This window comes from Xyrauchen texanus, chromosome 11, assembly GCF_025860055.1.
Source record: "Xyrauchen texanus isolate HMW12.3.18 chromosome 11, RBS_HiC_50CHRs, whole genome shotgun sequence".
NCBI lineage: Eukaryota > Metazoa > Chordata > Actinopteri > Cypriniformes > Catostomidae > Xyrauchen > Xyrauchen texanus.
The window spans coordinates 44661883-44683683 of NC_068286.1; the positions used below are offsets into that span (position 1 = coordinate 44661883).

General features: G+C 38.8%; 1 protein-coding gene across 4 annotated transcripts in view; it reads left to right on the plus strand.

Annotated features, from left to right (window-relative positions):
• The window catches only part of LOC127652012 (paired box protein Pax-5-like), a 57321-nt gene that overhangs the window by 1061 nt on the left and 34459 nt on the right, over positions 1-21801 (plus strand). For 3 of the 4 annotated variants that reach the window (XR_007971647.1, XM_052138074.1, XM_052138076.1), the window contains exons 2-5: positions 7780-7945; positions 12799-12996; positions 13568-13629; positions 18156-18281. Coding sequence is in view for 3 of the 4 variants with exons in the window: in XM_052138074.1 (XP_051994034.1) it covers positions 7780-7945; positions 12799-12996; positions 13568-13629; positions 18156-18281 (552 nt within the window). In the remaining variant the exon portion in view is untranslated. Of the gene's footprint in view, positions 1-3803; positions 4110-7779; positions 7946-12798; positions 12997-13567; positions 13630-18155; positions 18282-21801 lie in introns of those variants that run through there. The other variant, XM_052138075.1, reaches the window with a different exon arrangement.

Consider the following 21801-nt stretch of genomic DNA (forward strand, 5'->3'; position numbering starts at 1 on the left):
GGTACCAGTTGAAAGCTGCTGTAGTAGCAGAACATAATTTGATCTATAGGTTCAATTGGCTCATCTTTTTATTTTCTTCCCCTTATTCGATTTCGTCCTTCTCTTTTATGTAAACAAAAGACACGTCGATGGAGCTAGCCAAGATTTGGCTAGAAAGTCTTCAATCTTCAAAAAAGCCAGTTTTAAGTTCAAGAATTAATGCATTGCCAGATATTCCAATTATAAATGCCAGATAAATAATTTATGGAGTAGTTTTAAATCATTAATAGTTCTGTTTCAGTGTGTTTTATTTGAAACATACCGTCATTTAGCTGAACGCAAGCCATGTTCTTGACTTTAACTGTGATTTAGCTTTTTATTTTCTAGTCTGTTTTTAACGGCGATATGGGTCTATATTCTGAACACTTCATTTTGTAGTCAATATGCACTATTTATTATTAATCTTTGCGCTTTTTACTTAGATTAGACTTACCTACAAGTGATTACTTTCCGTTTCCTAAATTATCATCGTTTACATTTTTCTCGAAGCGTTAAAAACACTCACTAATGGATTATGTTAATTATTTTATACATGCTTTGAATCCTGAAGGATGTTATATCCAAATTTCCAAACCTGGAGCAACAATAATTTCTGTACTTGATTGGCTGTTTTTAGTTGGACTTTTTTGCATATTTAATTTATCAGCTTAAACACGGACATTTTCTTCTGAGGAACCATTCAAATCCAATATTACACTAAAAATGCAGAATATAGGCATTTATGAGCATTTTACAAGGCCTCAGATGAAAATGGCAAAATTAGGGGAAAATGGATTCTATAAAACCGACAGAGGGCTTAAAATAAGTCTAAAGTTGTTGCAATCTATAAATGGTCATAATGTCATAATATATAGCCTATGTATAATTTTTATTTCATTTTTTTGCGGGCCGTGTTTGACTTTCACGGGCTACCAATCATCCCTACAGCACTTCTGACACATTGTAATACATCAAATGAAACTCTGAGAGGGGTGTGCTCTGTAAGAGAGGTGTGTCTTCTGAAAGCAAGCCTGCAAGGTCATAATCATTAAAAGGTTACTGATAATCATACATTTAACTTCATAGTATGGGCCTGAGTAACTAGATAATGTTTTAATTATATATCATATCATAAATGTAAATATATGCAAATAGGCATATCTTTATTTTAACTTTAATACACTTCTACAATTAATTAGGCTACTTTGGGTTACTGTGTGAGTGCGTTTGTGGCTGCTGACGTGGTCGAGCTCGTTCTTCACACGAACAAAAGGGTCGCCCTCTCGTGGCACTGATGGCACACAAGACGCAGAGATCTCTTTCAACATTTTGCCAAAAACAAATATAAATATCACGGATTTTTCTCAAGCGCTTGAAAAATAATATAAATATATATAGGACTAACGTTTAGTGATCCAAATGCTATAAGCATATCCACACAGGCACGTAAGATTGTTGTGTCCTTGATCTGTAAGTGTAGAATCTGACTTGTCGATTTATGATGAACTAAAAATGATCTAAATAGGCCTTTATCAAATTAGAACAGATTCATAGAAAAGTTGAAAGTGTTATTTTAACGATATGTAATCAAAGTAACATCTCAGATCACAGAATGTAAAACCTTTGGAAACAATTACCGATGTCCTTTTATTCATGTGCAGCATTTGGAAGCAACCCACACTTTGTGTGTGTGTGTGTGTGTGTGTGTGTGTGTGTGTGTGTACAAATAAATAAAGGAATGAAATAAATTGATATATGAATCGGTAGAACAATCACTCAATCGAATAAGCAGTCGATTATTGTGCAAATATGGCTCCAATCATACAGACTTTATTTAGGAATCGAATAAGTTTAAGGTATGGCTTTTTCTGGCATTAAATAAATAAATAAATAAACAAACAAACGAAGAAATAAATAAATAAGTTCAATGTTAAATTATGTTCAGAAACCTCTTATTCGCTTTTTAATGCCAATTTAATATTTGTTATTTATTGTTGTTTTACACTGATGTGCTTGCCAACAAACAATTAGATTTGAAAGCACACTTACCAAACAAACTAAACTTAACATCACTTGCTGCATCATGGTAATGGAAAATTATCTGCCATGAAAACAATCGTTCGTTCAAGAACAACACTGGTAACGTGACGGCCATTGTTCCTGAAATAAAAATAAATGGGATTAATCTTTTATAGAAGCTCATGAACAACAACGAATCATGTAATCGACTTATATATATATATATAAAATGATGAATAGGCTACACCGCATTCTAACTGTAGCAAAAATGCATTAAAACCATTAACAACTATTTTGGGCGTTTTAAAATGGACCAGAAACACACTAAACTGCACTCGCAATTGCACAAGCAACTGTAGGCTACGATATCATCTAAAACGACATGCAAATAGAGCACGAAACTGAGTGTGAAAGTATTATTTCGTTTGTTTTCTCTGCATTTATGAAAATGTGGCAAATGTGTTCAAAAGTAATATTAATGCATTAGCCAATGGGAAATTCAGTCTCAATTTTGGAGCATCAGCTAATTATGAACTATTTATTATTTAGATGAGTGAGTACAAACGGATATTTAAATATCTATACATTTTTTCACCCTTAATTGAAATTAAATATGGGATCAGCGATCAGCCGAGAGCTACTTACGATTCAAGACTCCCTATTTGTCAGCGCACAACTGGGACAGCGCGTCACTTTCACACAGGGTCAGTGTTAGCCAATCGGTGTCGTCTTTATCTGAGCGCAACTCAGGGAGATGGTGACGGCAGAGGTGCATTGCCCGGATAGGTAGACTCATCTTGATTGACAGTTTCTCGCAGGCGCTGGAGTAGATTCAGAGCGCTGTAGCTTTGGCGCTGTCCACAAGAGAGGAGGTTCTGAAACGCGCTGTGCGCTCGTTCAGTGATAGCGCGGCAAGGACGGAGACTCGCCGCAAACGCACAGCACCTCGCCGACGGAGCGTTCACACTGGAGGAACACCGTTCGGCGGATATAATTTGCGTCCCTCTCTCCATGACCAAGACTAATTACACTACAGTATCAACCATCTGATACTTTTTGTGGATTTTTACGCACATCTTGACCATTGCAAAACTTGATAAAGACTCTTTTTCTTGGACAATTTCTTGGGCAAGTTCAAAGGCTGGTTTTCATTTCCTATTTAACTTTGGCAAACATTTTGATTCGGGTTTCATACGATGCACTTTTTAATTTCATACTTCCACGGTCATATGTCGATTGTTCGGGGACCTTCCTCCTGTCGGAGTTATCTGTGCATTTTTCGAATAAAGAAGGTTTGAGGGAATGTTTTGAGGCGTTAGAAGATCAAGATGCAAGGAAATCACATTCATGTGAAGATAGGTTGAAAATAAGGAAATGTTTGGATTCTCAGAAACCTAAACCTAACCAGGATTTTACAGATCCCCGACGGTTCACAGCGCTCCGCCAGTGCGCGGTCACATTTCACGGGTCACGGTCATTGGAGCGAGGATGTCAAGATAGATCTGCTTGGAAGACTTTTATATTTTTATTTAAAGCTTAAGAACGACTCTTAGACAAAAGCAATACATTTCTGGGCTTTCCTTGCTAAATTCGTTTCTGATGAATCCTCTCGGTCACTGATGTCCATCAGAGGGAGTTCACACTGGATGCTGGGCCGCAAAAGCAGTTTTGTGACCCTGCAGGGTTACGCTCAGACCACCTATTTCCATTTTTTGCTTGACATATTAATGATGGATAAGATCAATTATTATTTATGATCTTTTATTTTTAATTTTTATACCCCTCCCCCCCCAAAAAAAAAATTCACACAAACATATTTGCATATTTACTTTTACGGATGACCTTAGGTCTTCTTCAGATTAAACTGTCTATTTAAGCCAAAGTTTTTTGGACTTCGAAACAGTTTAAACTGCAGAAACATCAGACAGACAACAGACGCACGCACGAACCTTTAAAAGAACAAGAACAGGACATTAAAGATTGTGAGTAAAGAAGAGTTTTTTAACGGGAAGGCCTGTTCAACTAACCGATGGAAATCCACTGCAAACACGATCCTTTTGCAGCGATGCACAGTAAGTTTACGGACTCCACTTTCAAGATAACTGCTTTCAAGTTTGATGTTATTGTTGCACAGGTCATATTCTGCGTATAGTTATAGAATAACAATGCGTTAATTAAAGATGAGGACAAAGCACTATGTGCTCTATTGCTTGCTTGTAAATTAAAACAACGAAGAAGAAAGCAACAATACAAAAATAATAATACAATTTCTTATATAGGCCAATGGTGAAGGTTTTTTGTTGCTATTTTTGGCCAGTTATTATTATTATTTGCTTTGCTTGCTTTGTTGGAGCTTTAGCCTTCTGTTTGAAATTCCCTGCGGGGAAAGAGATCGTGGCCAAGGCCAGTAGCCAGAGGACGCAAACTGAACTTGAACCGTATATCTGAGGATGGCAAACAGGCACCCTAACATTTAAAAACGTTGCTTGAGGGTGGCTGTAAACAAGCCACTTGTGCGGTTAAAACGAAAGCTGAAGTTGCTCAATGTGGTGGAGAGTTGTGTGGTCACTCATTCGTGACATGGCGGACACTAGTGGTGCCCCAAGATACCAGTGCATCAGGGGCCAGGGCCCCCTTTCTCTTTCCAACTTATTTCTTATTCTTTGTCTTGCTGTTTCCAACGAACAATTACAGGCGTAAACATCGTGCAACACATTTCACTCCATTATAAATTAGCAATACGCAGTGACCAAGAGGCCCATAAGAACTTGAAACTTAGTTGTTTTAATTTGGATGAATATTTATTAATTAATTGCACACAAAAAAGAAAGAAAATAAAATAAATTAAGCGTTTAAATTTGTCAAAATATTCTTGCGTCTTAATACATATTAGGCTCCTCTGGAAATGCAACTGATCTCATTCTCGCTCCCATCTGTCTCTCTTTCGCTCCTTTCTCGCACTCGTTTCTCTTCGTCGATGAATAAAACCTCAAACACAAACACACACACACACACACACACACACACACACACACACACACACACACACACACACACACACACACACACACACACACACACACACACACACACAGGCGCGCGCGCGCGCGCACGTATTTGAAATGACATCAATTGGCACGGTGAATGAAACGGTGAATTAGATGTATACACATTCCTGAGGCTAGAACGAATCACGTTTCCTCTCTTCCACAATTTCTCAACACAATCCGCGGGGTAAAACGATTTCACCGAAAATGTCCAACGGTATGACACGAACCTTGTGAGACTGTTTCAGAAAGAAACAACTCCACTGATTTTTGGCATTTAGGACAGTTTGGGTCATAATGTTTTAAACGCATCCTTGTGTTTTTCAGAAAACAGTCTATTCAGCTTAACAGATAAAAATGTGTGATCATAACAAGTGTAACCTGTATAAGTTAAGCCACCTCTGGTGCAAAAACTACATGTTATCCGGTTGTTATCAGGCCACCAGTTGGTTACAATGTTATGCTATAGAGTACTTAGCTTTACCTGTATTATAGAAAATATCTGAGGCTAAGATGAATAAAATATAATAATAGTTTATTGTATTCAATGGATTTTGCGAGAGATTTGTAAACGCATCGGACGTTAATTTTTTCTCAAGTTTGTTCCGAGTTCATATTAAGGTTATAAAAGATCGAAAAAAAATAGATTTTGCTTGAATTTCTGAAAAGGTTCATCTTGTTCTGCTGTTTTTCTGTATTCGGTGTTATTTATTATTTTTTTCTTATTTGAGTTTTCCTGATTGATTGTTGTAAAAGGTTAACATAAACATCTGCATTTATTTCATTTTTTATTTATTATTATGTCACATTTTACCTGATTTACATATTTAATGAGTAATAATCATAATAATAATATTAATAATAATAATAACAATGACATCATTTAAATGAAAGAACGAATGATAATAGGTTATGACCCGTTCTAAATTGAGTGAGCTGTAAAATATGTTTTATTTGTTTCAAATAATAGAAAAAAAGCTTACGAAGGACACTTTATAAACACTATATAAAACACTGATTTAGGATTATAGGCTAAACACCATATGAAGGAATACTGCATAAAGAAATACTAAACGTTTAGTAGGCTACCAATGAATTATGTTTATATATAGGCCTATATATATATATATATATATATATATATATATATATATATATATATATATATATATATATTATTTTTTCTTAACAATATAAAAGGCAGTTTTTCCAATTTTCGGATCAAAACTTTTGATGAAATATTTTCTCAAATGTTTCTCTTGCCAATTGCCAAATTGTCCCTCCCAGATTTTTCTTTCTTTCTTTCTTTCTTTCTTTCTTTCTTTCTTTCTCTCTCTCTTTCTCTCTTTCTCTCTCTCTCTCTCTCTCTCTCTCTCTCTCTCTCTCTCTCTCTCTCTCTCTCTCTCTCTCTCTCTCTCTCTCTCTCCAAGAACCTGTTTGTTATGTCACATCACTTTGCTGGCGTTTGGTTCGCTCTGTTATGAGGAGTTTAATCGGAGTTGTCCACTGCGGCCGATAGTGGATCGTAATGGAGCAGCGTCTCTAATCGGGTTTATTTTCTGGATGGGAGAGCATGAATGTCTTTCAGCCGCTTTCGCTATTTCTAAACGGAACCTGCCAACAAAATCAATCAAAGCGCTAGGAACACTTCGATTTATAAGCCAAACGTATTTGCAGAAGAAACGAGCAAAACTCTTGGACAGATCACATCTGAATAGCTTGTTTCGTTTAATCCACACTGCTGCCTTTTCTCTCTTTCACTATCATTTTCACACACACACACACACACACACACACACACACACACACACACACATGTAGTGTTTCCATGTTTTATGGGGACTTTCCATAGACATAATGGTTTTTATACTGTACAAACTTTATATTCTATCCCCTAAACCTAACCCTACCCCTAAACCTAACCCTCACAGAAAACATTCTGCATTTTTACATTTTCAAAAAACATAATTTAGTATGATTTATAAGCTGTTTTCCTCATGGGGACAGACAAAATGTCTGTAGACTGTAATAAAATTGTGCTGTATCCAGTAGTCTAATCCCACCACCCACTTTGCAAAAAAGACACACAAAGACAGTTACAGCTACAGCTACAAACTTGACTAGGGAGGTCATGTGTAGTTCTCTAGGTGACCAGCAGGGGCAGATATGTTAAATAGGAGAGGAAGACACTGCACACCGGTAATTGTAACCTTGAGGTCAAAGAGAGCGAGACACACACATCAAGATGAGACAGCAACACATTTTGCTCACTATGTGTCCAAAAATATTAAATATTAATAAGGAATCAAAACAAACAACATTTGTATGTAAAGCCGATGTGTGACATATTTTCAATGTTAAAATACTTTCCCCTATCCCAGTTTAATATGAAGATTCAACTATACGTAAACCATTCATAGGTTGATTTCTCCTGGAAAGTGTAAACACTGCAGCTCTGTGGCACTTTCAAACATGAATCAGTTTGTTTGAGCAGCCCGTCAAGCCCGACACTGCAACATTGGCTTAACCAATAGCGTAACTACATGGGCAGGACTATCTGTTGGTTAGACCGATGGTTAGTTCCAATCTGATTGGAAATCAATACCGTTTGGAAACGCTAGTGTCACAGAAATTACATGCTTCAGCTTTAAGGTACATTTGATCCATTTCCTTATATTGCTGTCTGTGTCTGCAGGGCATGGAGGGGTGAATCAGCTGGGTGGTGTGTTTGTTAATGGGCGGCCCTTGCCTGACGTGGTGAGGCAAAGGATAGTGGAGCTGGCCCATCAGGGTGTACGCCCATGTGACATCTCCCGCCAGCTTCGGGTCAGCCACGGCTGTGTCAGCAAGATACTGGGCAGGTGAGTTCAGCTTATCATAAAGGAATGTAAAGCAGCAGCTTGTTGATACATGGTACCATGGTAAACCCATGGAAAATGTATTAACTGAGTTACTGTGTAGAAACATGTAAATACCATGGTACATGTATATGGTCATTACTCGGTACCATGGTATCAAAGTTCCATTGTATTACCATTTGATAAAATCACTGTTCCATAGGACTGACAAACAGTCAAACACTTGAACAGACACACATGATCTTGATCCTTCTCAAACTGTTACTTTAAGGATATGTCACATATATACATTTGGAAAGAGTATATACTATGTGTACATCAGTACCGCTGCTCCCTATACGCACGCATACTACGCATTAGGGCACCAACTTACCCAGAACACCAGAAACTCCACCGGCTGCCCTTACTTGCACGTTATATGTTATTCAAGGACCCGAAAGCAGTTGTGGAACACAGACGATCGTTTCACGCCCATATCACACAAAAAAATTAACTTTTTATGTTTTAAAAGTTGATTTTAGTCATCTCATGGAATATCTGAACAAGATATTCACCCACAAGAGCATTAGAACAATAGATTTTATACAGGTAAAAACTGATAGATTGGCCCATAATTCAGCAAGGTCCAGACTTTAAAGTCCTTGATTTTACAGGTTTGACCATGGATAGTTCTCAACTGAATAGGTCAGTGTAACTAGGTTTTTATAAAACAAACCCTAGCATATTGTTATGGGGGTGGGGGGGGTGAAATCAGTAGCCTAAACGTTTAAAATCTATAATTAAAACTGCCTTTGTAATTCTAAAACTTTTATAGTTTTAATATGAATCTATACAGTTTCTGTCAAATCAGTTTCTTCAGTTGGTGTTTCTACATTAATGGCACAAAAATGGGAAGTGCGTTTAGTGCTTAAAAAGCGCTTCTCGGATAAACCACGGGTTAAAGAGAATTTCACACACTAGATTATCTTTTATTATCAAGTGAAGCAGTCTTAATTTTAGCAAACCAGTGTAAAGTGGCCATTTATAAAAAGAAATGGCAGGAAAAAGATTTGAGGGTTATCCATATATATGTATGTATATTAGAACTACTCATTCTCAAGCTGCTTGAAACGTTCTCATATACAGCAGCTTTTGATCTGTATAATATACTGTAAGAATAGAGTGAATGAGTCTTGCAGCTGTTGGTGAACGTGACTAGTCATGTTTGTCGCTACATAGAGGCCAAATGACTGGAACTCATGGAGATGTTAAATGACCATCTCTTATTGCTATAACAGTGTATTGGTGAGTAATATTGGCCAAATGTGTTTGTAGTCAGTGCATTCGAACACCATGGATTAGTTTCCCACTCACAGATTTTGCCTTGTTCTGGACTGAAAATCTCTTTTGCCTGCTATTTTATCCAGAACGTGGCTTGATATTTGCCTGGGAAATAAGCTTAATGTCCTCTATTGCTTTCAAACAGTGGGGCCTGTAAGTTCTGCCAGAAAACGCCTTCAAACCCTCATTATATTCTTTCATCAAAATGCTTGATGCATATTATATCTCAGTTTCTTGAATTGTAGAATATATGTACACTGATAGGCCGTTGGGTTGATAGTCCCTCTGGCATTAGCTCAACTTGAGGCTGACTCAGCGCTTCCTTTCACACAAGACATGTTGAAATTCAAAAATTCTGAAATCTCACACTGAAGCCAAAGTCAAAGCACAGTCTTTCTTTCAGTGTCAAAAAAAAAGAAAAGATTCATCACATTTTACATTTGCATCAAAATGACACTGGCACCATACGTCTCCTGAGGAGGGAGGGATGGGTGGAGGGACTGAGAGAGAGAGAGAGTGAGGAGGAAAGCGATGGAGAGAGGGAGGAAGGGGTTAAGGGGGAGGACAGAATTTGAATGGATAAAGGTGTGGATTAGAGCTAGAGCCTTTAGCTATATTAAAAAATGTGTTTCTCATTGTTCTCTTTTGCCTCAACCCTCTTCCCCCAGCCACAGTCCAGCTCACTCAACCGTTACTGCAGCCCTCTGAGTGTGTCTGTCTGTGTGTGTGCGGTAATATCTTCCCTTCCCTCTTTCTGCTCAGGCAGAAAACACGCTAATATGTGGGCTGCAAGTGAGGTTTGAGTAAATAAGGCGTATGACTAACTCTGCTTGTGTGTTAATGAGGGAATTTCCTGCGTGCACATTTCAGTTTACTTTTCATGTCTGTGCTGTAGGGACTGGGCTTTTGGTTTATGTTTATGTGCTTTACTATAGCAGTAAGTCACAAGAGGCTATGTGTTAGAGTGATTGTACCATGGGTAAAGGTTGTTCTTAGAAGCGGAGTGCCTTCAATCCTCTTAAACATGGTAAAATCACAACATTGCAAAGGTTCTCGTGGCTGATCCAATGGCTGTAACAACATTATGACAAAAGACACCAATGTTTAATTAAAAGTTGTATTTAATATAGTTAATTAGCCTAACTGTAGGTTGTCTATGGGTGCCAAGCAACATGGCAACTTGACACATTAATATGGAATACACTGGTGGCCAAAAGTTTGGAATAATGTGCAGATTTTGCTGCTTCAGAAGGAACTTGGTACTTTAATTCAACAAAGTGGCATTCAACTGATCACGAAGTATATTCAGGACATTACTGCTGTAAAAAACAGCACCATCACTATTTAAAAAAAGTAATTTTTGATCAAATGTAGACAGCAGCATCACTCCAACACCTTATCCTTGAGTAGTCATGCTAAATTGCTAATTTGGTTCTAGAAAATCACTTGCCATTTTATCAAAAACACTTCTGAAAGCTATTTGGTTCATTAAATGAAGCTTAACACTGTCTTTGTGTAAATACTGGCATGTCTTAATGTCACTATTAGGTCAAAAATGTCAAAAAAGTAACAGCTTTCTATAGAAACTTATCAGTCAATCATCGTTTTGAGGAATGAAGGCTATACAATGCTTGAAATTGTAGAAGAGAAGATTTCATACAAAGGTGTAACTACAGTCTTCAAAGACAAAGGACAATTGGCTCTAACAAGAACAGAAAGAGATGTGGAAGGCCAGATGTACAACTCAACAAGAGGATAAGTACATCAGAGTATCTAGTTAGAGAAATAGACCCCTCACATGTCCTCAGCTGACGGCTTCATTGAATTCTACCCGCTCAACACCAGTTTCATGTACAACAGTAAAGAGAAGACTCAGGGGTGCAGGCCTTATGGGAAGAATTGCAAAGGACGCTGACTACCACCCCTGGAGTCGCAAGTTCGAATCCAGGGTGTGCTGAGTGATTCCAGCCAGGTCTCCTAAGCAACAAAATTGGCCCGGTTGCTAGGGAGGGTTGAGTCACATGGGGTAACCTACTCGTGGTCATGATTAGGGATTCTCGCTCTCAATGGGGTGCGTGGTAAGTTGTGTGAAGATCGCGGAGAGTAGCATGAGCCTGCACATGCTGTGACTATTCGCGGTGTCATGCACAATGAGTCACGTGATAAGATGCGTGGAATGACGTCTCAGAAGCGGAGGCAACTGAGACTTGTCCTCCGCCACCAGGATTGAGGTGAGTAACCGCTCCACCACGAGGACCTACTAAGTAGTGGGAATTGGACATTCCAAATTAAAAGAAAGAATTTGGGTTAAAAAAAGAAAAAAGAAAAAGCCATTTTTTAAACAGAAAAACAAAATGAAAAGGTTAGAGTGGGCAAAGAAACACAGACATTGTACAACAGATAATGGGAAAAGAGTGTTATGGATCTTAACCCCATTGAGCTTTTGTGGGATCAGCTAGACTGTAAGGTGCGTGAGAAGTGCCCAACAAGACAGTCACATCTATGGCAAGTGCTACAGGAATTGCGGGGTGAAAGGTCACCTGAGTATCTGGACAAACTGACAGCTAGACTGACAAGGATCTGCAAAGCTGTCATTGCTGCACGTGGATTTTATGATGAGAAATCTTTGAAGTAGTTTAAGGAGTAATAGTAATAGTTGTAATAGTTATTTTTCATTTTATTAATGTCCTGACTGTATTTTATACGACTGACACATTGTGATCAATTGAATGCCACTTGAATGTATATATACAGTATATATATATATATATATATATATATATATATATATGTATAAAGTATATGTATACTATACTATATATATTTATTCAATATATACGTGAATAAAAGTACCAATTTCTTTCCATAAGAGCAAAATCTGTACATTATTCCAAACTTTTGGCCACCAGTGTCACAGGTGTGGGTTTATTTCACAACAGCTTTGAGTGTGGATTATCCAAACAACATTTAGAGAATATATATAGAATAGAGAAAATTGAGAGAAAACTACTAGGTCGCAAAGTCTATCAAGATTGGAAAAATTGCATTTCTTATTATTGAATGGATAACTTATACTAATAATAAAAAATAATGAAAAGTGGCGACACTTGGGGTAAAGACCCCCTGGGCGGTTGGTAACAGTGATGGTGATATAGGGGCTATAATAAGAGGGCAAAATTTGTCAACTTATGCAAATACCTTCAGGACAGAAAGATGCCTTTTTGAGTAAGAAATGAAGATAATGCTTATTCAAAAATAACCACTTCAGAAAAGGTGCAACATTTTCTGTTAATTTTAATCACATTTGGCATGTCAAGTATTTTATAAACAAATATCAACTTGGATTGTGATTGGATCCGTTAATGTGAGCATGAACCTTGAACAAAACTGAAAATAACAAATATGTATTTTGTCTCAAAATAAATGTGATAATTGCGTTTTTGGGGAGAAAGTGAAATGCGATATGAATGAGTATGTTCTAACTTTCTGCTTATCTTGCCAGATGACACACAGCTCTCTATCTAACTGCTCGACAGGTACTATGAGACAGGCAGCATCAGACCAGGGGTGATTGGAGGCTCCAAACCAAAGGTTGCTACACCCAAAGTCGTCGACAAAATCGCTGATTACAAACGCCAAAACCCCACCATGTTTGCCTGGGAGATCCGAGACAGACTACTGGCAGAGAGAGTGTGTGACAATGACAGTGTGCCCAGCGTCAGCTCAATCAACAGGTGTGGGTGTGTGTGTGATTCTGAATTTGTGTGTGCCATTGTGTTACTTATATAATGTGCATAAAATGTATGGGTGTGTTGTGCATATGTGTTTGCAAATCATTATGAATTTGATAAAAAGTTCATCAGTGGATTTGAAGATGGATTGAACAAGGCATGGAAGAAGGAGAATAGAGAGAGAAGGAAAAAAAAGAAAATAAAGGGACTGAGTTAGTGGAGTAAAAGAAACACATATTCATGAGGGGTGTCCAGCTCACTGGTTCAACAGCATGTGTACAATGACAACCCCTCTCAGAGAGAGAGAGAGAGAGAGAGAGAGAGAGAGAGAGGGAGGAAGATGAGAGGGGAAAGGTGCTTTGCTTGAGCAGCCATGCAGGAAGTGTGAGACTATGCTGCCATGTCAGCCTGCACGAGCCACTTCTCACACACACACACACACACACACACACACACACACACACACACACACACACACACACACACACACACACGCACACACACACACACACACACACACACACGCACACGCAAAGTAAGGTCAGTAATGCCCTTTTCTCTTTGTTTGCTGCAGGATCATTCGCACTAAAGTCCAGCAGTCACCTGGCCAATCAGCTATCTCTGCCCATAACTTAGGTAAGGGTAACACTTCTCTTAGAACACTGACTCAAGTCACTCACTCTCATTGATGCCTTCAACTTCCACTGTAATGATCCTTCAGTCATCAGTATCTGATATAGTAAACCTTGTTTGCCTATTGTAAAGGTCCCCCCAAGATTTCTGCAGGCTATGAAGGGTTATAACATAGCAACATGATCAAACAGGAATATTATTTCCGAGAGTTCTGGTACCCTCGGACTAGCCACATTATGCCGACTCACAAGTGACATCTCCTATAAGTCACTTTAACATTGGCTCCAGCATGTTTTCCATCCCCTGTGGTGCGACAGGAAGTGCATCGCATCAGCAGTGTTGGAGAACCGGTTTCAGATTCCGTCTTGAAACCAGGAAGTCATCATTCGGAGGCTACATTCTAGCATTTCATTTTAGTCCGCTGATGGTTTGGTTTAGGTTTGGGGGTTGGGAGGTACACAGTTTATAAAATATGAATTCCTCTTCACTGTATAGCATCCTGGATAGCTGAATACAACTTAGAGCAGTACCACTGGGAGCAGTGTTTCGCATTTTGGTAAAAAGTCAACCTACTGTTTCCATTTTCACTGTGAGATCAATCTGAAAACAGCGGATGTGCTGCCGAAATGCGTGCAGTGACCATACCAGTAGTTTACTATGGCCCTGACAAACTAATGGGGCTTTGCCATTGCACGGTACAACTCGACACGATTCCAAGCGAGCCAAGCCGATACTAAATGTGACGTTAAAACCCTGCAGATCACTGACTGGTCAGAGAGAATCGTCACTACCAGAGCCACTGGATTTGCGACACGGGACATTAACCTGCTAGTTTTAAAGTTAGCTACAGCAATAGCAGTATCATTTGTTCACACGACTTTCGAATTGTAAAAAGAAATGTCTGTGCGCAAAACCACGCCATGGTCAATAAACAAGGGGCAGACGAAAAAGTCTTTCAGGAAGTGTCTCAGCTGTTGGCCGCACACGGCTACCACCGGACCTACTAACAGCATAGGGAAAAGTAAAAAAAAACTTAAAAGTGACTACAGAACCATCTAGGGAAAAGTGGAAGTGGTTTGACCAATTGGACACTATCTAGACCGGTGAGCAATGGGAGGGACAGCGCCCTGGACTGGAGTCCACGATGGAGGATGGTACGTTTTGTTACGTTAACTCTAGACTCTGTTCTAAAACATCCAGGCCAATTTAACACTTGTGTAAAATCACCATGCAACAACTGCTTTATGCAGCACAATGAGCTAGTAGCTAACAGCTAGCGATCGTGTTATTGTTTATTGTTTTGTGTCGTGTTTAAAATGATGTCACGGCAGAAGAGGCAGCGCAACTATGACGATCAGCCTATAATCCCACCCACGTTGAGGAGGCACTAAACTGCGGTGGAAATGCAAGCTCAGAAAAGTAAAGCAAGTAGAGTCAAGTCAAGTCCAACCGTAACTTGCAGTGTATAAGTGCCATCAGGTTTTCTTTGTATAAAACATGTGCAAACTAGCAAATTAGCACGTCCTGGCAATTTTCCGGAAATTAATATGAAATTTAGAGGCGTGCCTCCAGATGCGCATAATTTATCAAGCCTAAAAGTCCTTTTAGAAGCGTAAACTGTGATAACAATGAATATGAATGAAAGTCATTGTGGTAAAATAGACACTTTGAGAATGGAGAATACAAAGAACACCAATTGATGACATACAACTCCAACTCTAAAAAAACTGACGAAATATAGCAAAAGATTTACAGTTGGTGTTTCTATCCAGTGCTCGATTGAAGTGGGCCGCACAGTGCACACCAGTTAATCGAACAAGTGTGTCTGGCTCCCGAGAAAGGAGCAGAGAGTGCAACTTTTCTTCCGTGCAGCCTTTTAAGTTGCGCGGTGGCTTAAAGTGTGCATAGTATTGTATTTTCCTCTTTGTGAATTATAAATTAAGGTGAAGAGTGTCCTACATGTATATTCTCATGCATGACTCTAACACTTGCTAAATAGCAGGGATTTTATTATGATATCATATAATCCTATAAATAAACAGATCTATATGAATAAACGCCATATTGAATAAAAACAAAATGGTATTTAGTGAGAGCTTTAGTATAAGTGAGCACGCATGTGGTGAATGTACCACATGCAAAAGCCTCATTTTGGAAGATGTGTCCAAAATATTTGCATGTGTGGTTATTTGCTCAATGTTTTACGCACAAACGCAATTTGATGGATTGCACAAGCAAATTAGCAACCGCTATTTGAAATCTGAGTAAATCAGAGCCTATATGTCCAATGCTGCCCTTGTCCATGAAGACAGACAGGTCCTCACATCGACTTTTGTCACAATACAAAATCCTCTCTAACCTCCACAGCATCATAGTGCAAAAACGTCTTTCCTTGGAGGATAAAACCTTTGCCTTTTTTGGGGTATTGCTGAAAGGTTGCTCTATTATAGCTAAGGGGACATAATGGTGTATCATTGTTCTCCGAAAGTATAAACTTTGTTCCAAATGTTTGTTCCAAAATTCCTGTGTTGAAGAAAACTAGAAACTTATTAGACAATTATTGATGTAGAGTAAAGAGCTACCAAATTAATGTGGACAGCATAGCTCACCTAATTAGGTCTTAGAAGAAATGTTTGAGTTTATCTTTGACTTTCGATTGCAGATTTTGGGATCCTGGCAAATATGAGTACAGATGGTCACATTTTTTAGGTCTCTTCTGTAATTTAGTGGACAAATATGTAATTACAAGGGTCTTTTTATCAAGGAAAATTCTGAGAAGGAGAAGACTTATACAAAAGTCTCCATTTGCTCTTCATTTTACCATGTTGTTGAAGGAGAAGCATTTATGGCACTGCTCTATGACTTGTTTTTGGCACTCAAATTTTGCCCCTAACTATTATAAGGGAGTCTTCAATAGTGCTCTGAGATCAGTTTTAGTAGGAAAACTCTGGTCAACAGTTAATAAAGTAGTGGATTGTGTTTGTCTCTCTGTCAGTAATCTTCATAATCGCACACTGCCGCTTAATCTAAATTAATTTCACACGCACAGCGCTTGCCAGTTCACCGTCTCCCTCAGATTATGATGATAAATAGTTCTCATACTCAGGCGGAAAATTGAAATTTAGGGATTTTTAATACAAAGCGTTCACTTCGGGTTTCCATTCCTCGACGTGAGGTGAAAAAAGGCACGAAAGAATAAGAGAATCAGATAATTGAAATGATAAATCAAGAGTAAAAATGGAGGGATATGCATTCATTACATTTTCCACCTGGTTAGCATACGAGAGCGACGGGCGAGCAAAGGCGTTTATCTTTTCTAGCGATTTGTTTTTCTTTTTTCCCACCTTCTCCATTTTTGCACAGTCTATTGGGATGTGGGATTAGCCTGATCTCTACACCTTAGTGTCCCCTTGGGGCCACTGTACTGTCACTCAGGCTGTACATCAGCTGACAGGAAGTGAGATAAAGAGGAGAGAGACGGAATGTCAGAGAGAAGACTTAATGCCCTCATCCCCTACCTCGAAGACCTCACAGACAGTCAGACATGTCGAAAAGCTGTTAGCTTGTTAGCGTCTTATCCTTGGGCGGCAGCATATTGCCAGAATAAAGTGACAGCTGGTATTGGTGAAAGGTCTTTTTGCAGGAAAAAATGCCAGGCCAAGAACCATGAATGGAAAAACAGAAATACAAGAACAAATTTTACACAAACAAATGACAAATGTGTTGGGAGCTTCAAATGGTCAGGAGCTAAAATCACATAAAACACAATATATGTATATATGCATTTGGCAGATGCTTTCATTAAGAGTGACTTACAGTTCAAACTGTATGTTTTATCAGTTTGTGAACTCTCTGAGGATAAAACGCTTGACTTTGGTGTTGTTGGTGCACCATACTTTACCACAACACAAAATTAAATAAACAAAACGGAAGTCGGTTATGATTAAGGCAGGCAAGTAATGAATACGATGAAAACTAGGCTAAAAGTGGGATAAAAGTACAGTCTGTTCATTGGTTTGGACTGTTTAATATCTTTGTGTCAATCATTCAGCTGACAAAACATTAAAATATGTCATGCCAAACATAGGCATTAGATAATGTGAAGTCATGTTCTGCATTCATGGCGCTTATGCTAACGTGCTAACATGCTATACATGGCTATTATATTGCCATTTGTTATTATATTTTATCATGAAAATATGATATGGTAATGGAAAGTGTCTCTATGCGAACAATCATACAGATGGCCAGTGAAACAGCCGGTTTAACAGTTTGCACTGGCAGAGTGTTTCGAACCACCACAACAAAACTCAAAATCCCTTTCTTTTTGGCCAGATTTTGTTCGACATCACACCTGTTCTTTCTTCAATTTTGCTAGAAGTATATTGGCGCCTTTAGACAGGGGCTAAGTTTGATTTGGGAGGCCCCTAGCAACTGTCCAACCGGGGACCTTTTTCAATGTTTTACCAATGCTCTTGTAGTGTAGGAGAGGCCTCTGTAGTTTTTATAGCCTTTCTGTAACTTTCTAGCCTCTACAGTGGCAGTTACCCAGGTGTCTGCAGTAACCAGTGACACGGCAGGCTCCTCCTACTCCATCAGCGGGATTCTGGGAATTAGCTCACCTGCCGATGCAAGCAAGCGAAAGAGAGATGAAAGTAAGTCCATGTGCATATCTCTATATATCTGTGAGTGTGCTTTTTAATGGAAATTGGAAAAGAATAGGCTTTGATTGTTTCATTCATTTTTAGTATGAAGTGTTATTTCACACAGGGCATTTAGTCTCTAGTGAGACATTCTGTCTACCAGCAATTACAGAAATAAAATCAATTACATCCTGTGTTCAACGTCGTCTTTCTTTCATTTCTGTGCACACCAGCACCTCAATGCACACGCACTCACATACACACAGCGCACAGATGGAAGTTGCTGAACATTGACAGATGCATCAGAGTAGGAGGGGGATTGGATACCGCTGGCATGTCTTTGATAAACATCTCTATCCAGGGGAGGCACAGCGTGTGCATGTGGATGTGCATGCGCTTTTGTTTGCACACATGTGTCTATTAAAAAGCCATTGCTTGGCAGACCCCTGCAGTACATGAGGGAACTCCAGATGCCACCCATATACACACCTACACACACAATAGGACTTCATAGAATGCCAGACATCAACAGTCGGCGCTGACAATTTCATTTGGCTATGTAGTAATTTTACACATTCAAAATAGGAAGAATACATTTTTTGACAGGTAATAAATGCTTGGATGCCATTTATATTATATCATACTATAAAGTGCACAAGGCAAAATTAATGAATGCAAACTCTAGATAAAACAAAACATGGTGTAACTTTGTAAGATGGCTTCAGGCTTAGCTTAGCACATTAATATATATATATATATATATATATATATATATATATATATATATATATATATATATATATATATATATATATATATACACACACACACACACACACACACATACACATCCACACATCAACGTTCATCCAAGCTCCAATTAGGCCGACGTCTGCCACTTTAATTAATGCAACACATCACATCATATCCAGCAGGGAGGGAGGGGCGACTAAATGAATTTGTGTGTTTAATTGACATGGTGAAACTGCGGGTGGTCAGCACTATGATATTTAGCAGTGTGTGCGTGAGTGTGCATGTGCGCACAGCGAGGTGCGCACTCTAATGGGTTTGCTGAAAGCATAAAGTTACATGATTGATAGTTGGGCAGCTAGTACGCTGATTGTAAATGTTAGGATGTACAAGGCACATATTAAGGAGTGTGGTAAAGGCTGGGATTCATCTGAGCTTGTGAGAGAGAGAGTTTAATAATTTAATAAAGAGGTATTTTGTGTGCTTTGCTAAATCGTGTCTGTGTAATACTAGAAATGTATGTCCTTTGAAAAGGGAGAGGAGAGAAAATGTGTGTTTAGTGAAGCAGGACGCTATGATTTGCAGCTGCACACAAGCAGAAAGGGAACTAACAGAGGGTTTGGATAGCTTAGTGTGTGTGTGTGTGTGTGTGTGTGTGTGTGTGTGTGTGTGTGTGTGTGTGTGTGTGTGTGTGTGTGTGTGTGTGTGTGTTTGGGAAAGCCCAGTGCTGACCTTTGACCCAGGGGAAGTGATCTGAAAAAGAGAACTTGACTTGTGGGGCCTCTAGAACAGAAGCATTGTGTCTGCCCATTCTCTCTGAACAGAGGAGGAAAGGAATAGGGGAGGAGTGGAGGAAAGGAGGAATAGAATAAAGAAAGACAGGAGGCCTGTGGTACGGGGCAGAGGGGTCAAAACATTGTTCTCTTTACCCCATGAATGAATAAAGAAATCCTTCCTTTAATGTAACAGCTTCAGAAATGGAAGGAAAATACAAAAACCATGACCTGAATTCACATTTCCAAATAGTACAAAGCTATAGTTGTTATTCTATTAAATTTAACAGAACAATTCAGGCAGTTTTTTTGGTCATTTCAGTTTTAGACAGGATGTTTGTATCCGTTGTGGGAATCATCCAGCCTGGTCTCATGAAATTTACTTGAGCATTTCAACGTTTTTGCAAAACTGAAATGACGTGTTTCATTACACATTTGGCTGCAGTTTTTAAGTGAAATGTCCAGCGGGGGGCGCCAAATCCGAGCGACATGAGGTTGATACCAGATTAGACGTACCTCTAATCATATGGGAATAAGTGTGTATATGTAGGGTCAGTAATTCAAGTGTTCAAATGTATTGTTTTTTAATTCTTCAATATATAGAGTAACGGTCATTCTATGAGACCAGGCTGGAATCATCCAACCTGGTCTCACTGAATGACATTACTACACCTACTTTTTTCAAAATACCTTGTATGTGGCTCGTTGTACATATTGCGGCAGTTTCCCTAGAGTTGCTTCAACAATTAATTGTATTCCTTTTCACACAAATCACAAGTAAACCGGCAAATTATTGGTTTTTAAGCACAGACTTTTAGTTGTTTTCCTCACATAATGCTAAGTGAGCCAAAAGTGTCAGAAGCACCACACATTTGTGTAGTTGCTTTACCAATTGCGTTTTTCATGTCGCATTTGCTTTTTATGATAATATCGGTAAGGATCAGGTTTAAGGTTTAGGGTGAGGGAGGTAGGTAGGTTTTGTTGATTTAAAGCATTAACCGTATAAACTCGCTTTTAGCGCCACTTAGTGGACATGAAATGCGATAAGTCCTGATAGTGTAATGAACAACATAATATAATTTTACAAAAAGGATGCCACGGCCACGTAATTTTCATGAGATCAGGCTCACGTCATCAGGAAAGAAAAGACTTCCTCTGCTGTTTAATATTTTCACTTCTTGTCCAGTTTCGGTTCAGTCATTTTTATCTATGTTCATTCGGTGGAATATTCTGAATGGAAGATAGAGGACATTTTTAATAAGGTGGGGGTGGGGGGGGCTAGAGAGGGACGGTAGGGGATATATGATAACAGTGGGATTTGTTAAAGGTTGGTATCCCTCTTTTCAGAGACTCATACTTTGATCTGTCAAGGTTGACACACACACACCAACTCCTAAAAAACCTTCAACCTCACCCCAGAGAGAGAGAGAGAGAAAGCTAGAGGAAGATGGAGAGAGAGAGGGCACAACGGTGATCTCATTGTTGCTATTGTCTCTGGTTTTGAAGCAAGGAAGAGAAGATGCCTCTCCTTCTGTGTGTGTGTGTGTGTGTGTGTGTGTGTGTGTGTGTGTGTGTGTGTGTGCGTGTTTTTGTGATTTACGAGGACAATTTTGTAAGTTACAAATTAGTAATTACAAGGGTATTATGCTATAAATGTGATTTATGAGGACATTTCTAGTGTCCCCATAATTCAAATCGCTTAAAAATCATACTAAACAATGTTTTATTGAAAATGTAAAAATGCAGAAGGTTTTCTGTGAGGGTTAGGTTTAGGGGTTGTGTTAGGTTTAGAGGATAGAATCTATAGTTTATACAGTATAAAAGTCATTATGTCTATGGAAAGTCCTCATAATGATAGGTAGACCAACATGTGTGTGTGTGTGTGTGTGTGTGTGAATCTTCGGGTTAACCCTGAATGCAGCTGGGCTGTATTGTGTCTGGTTACAGAGAGTGGTTTTCTATAGCAGTTTCAGTATCTGAAAGACAAAAGGCCAGAGAAACACCGGTCA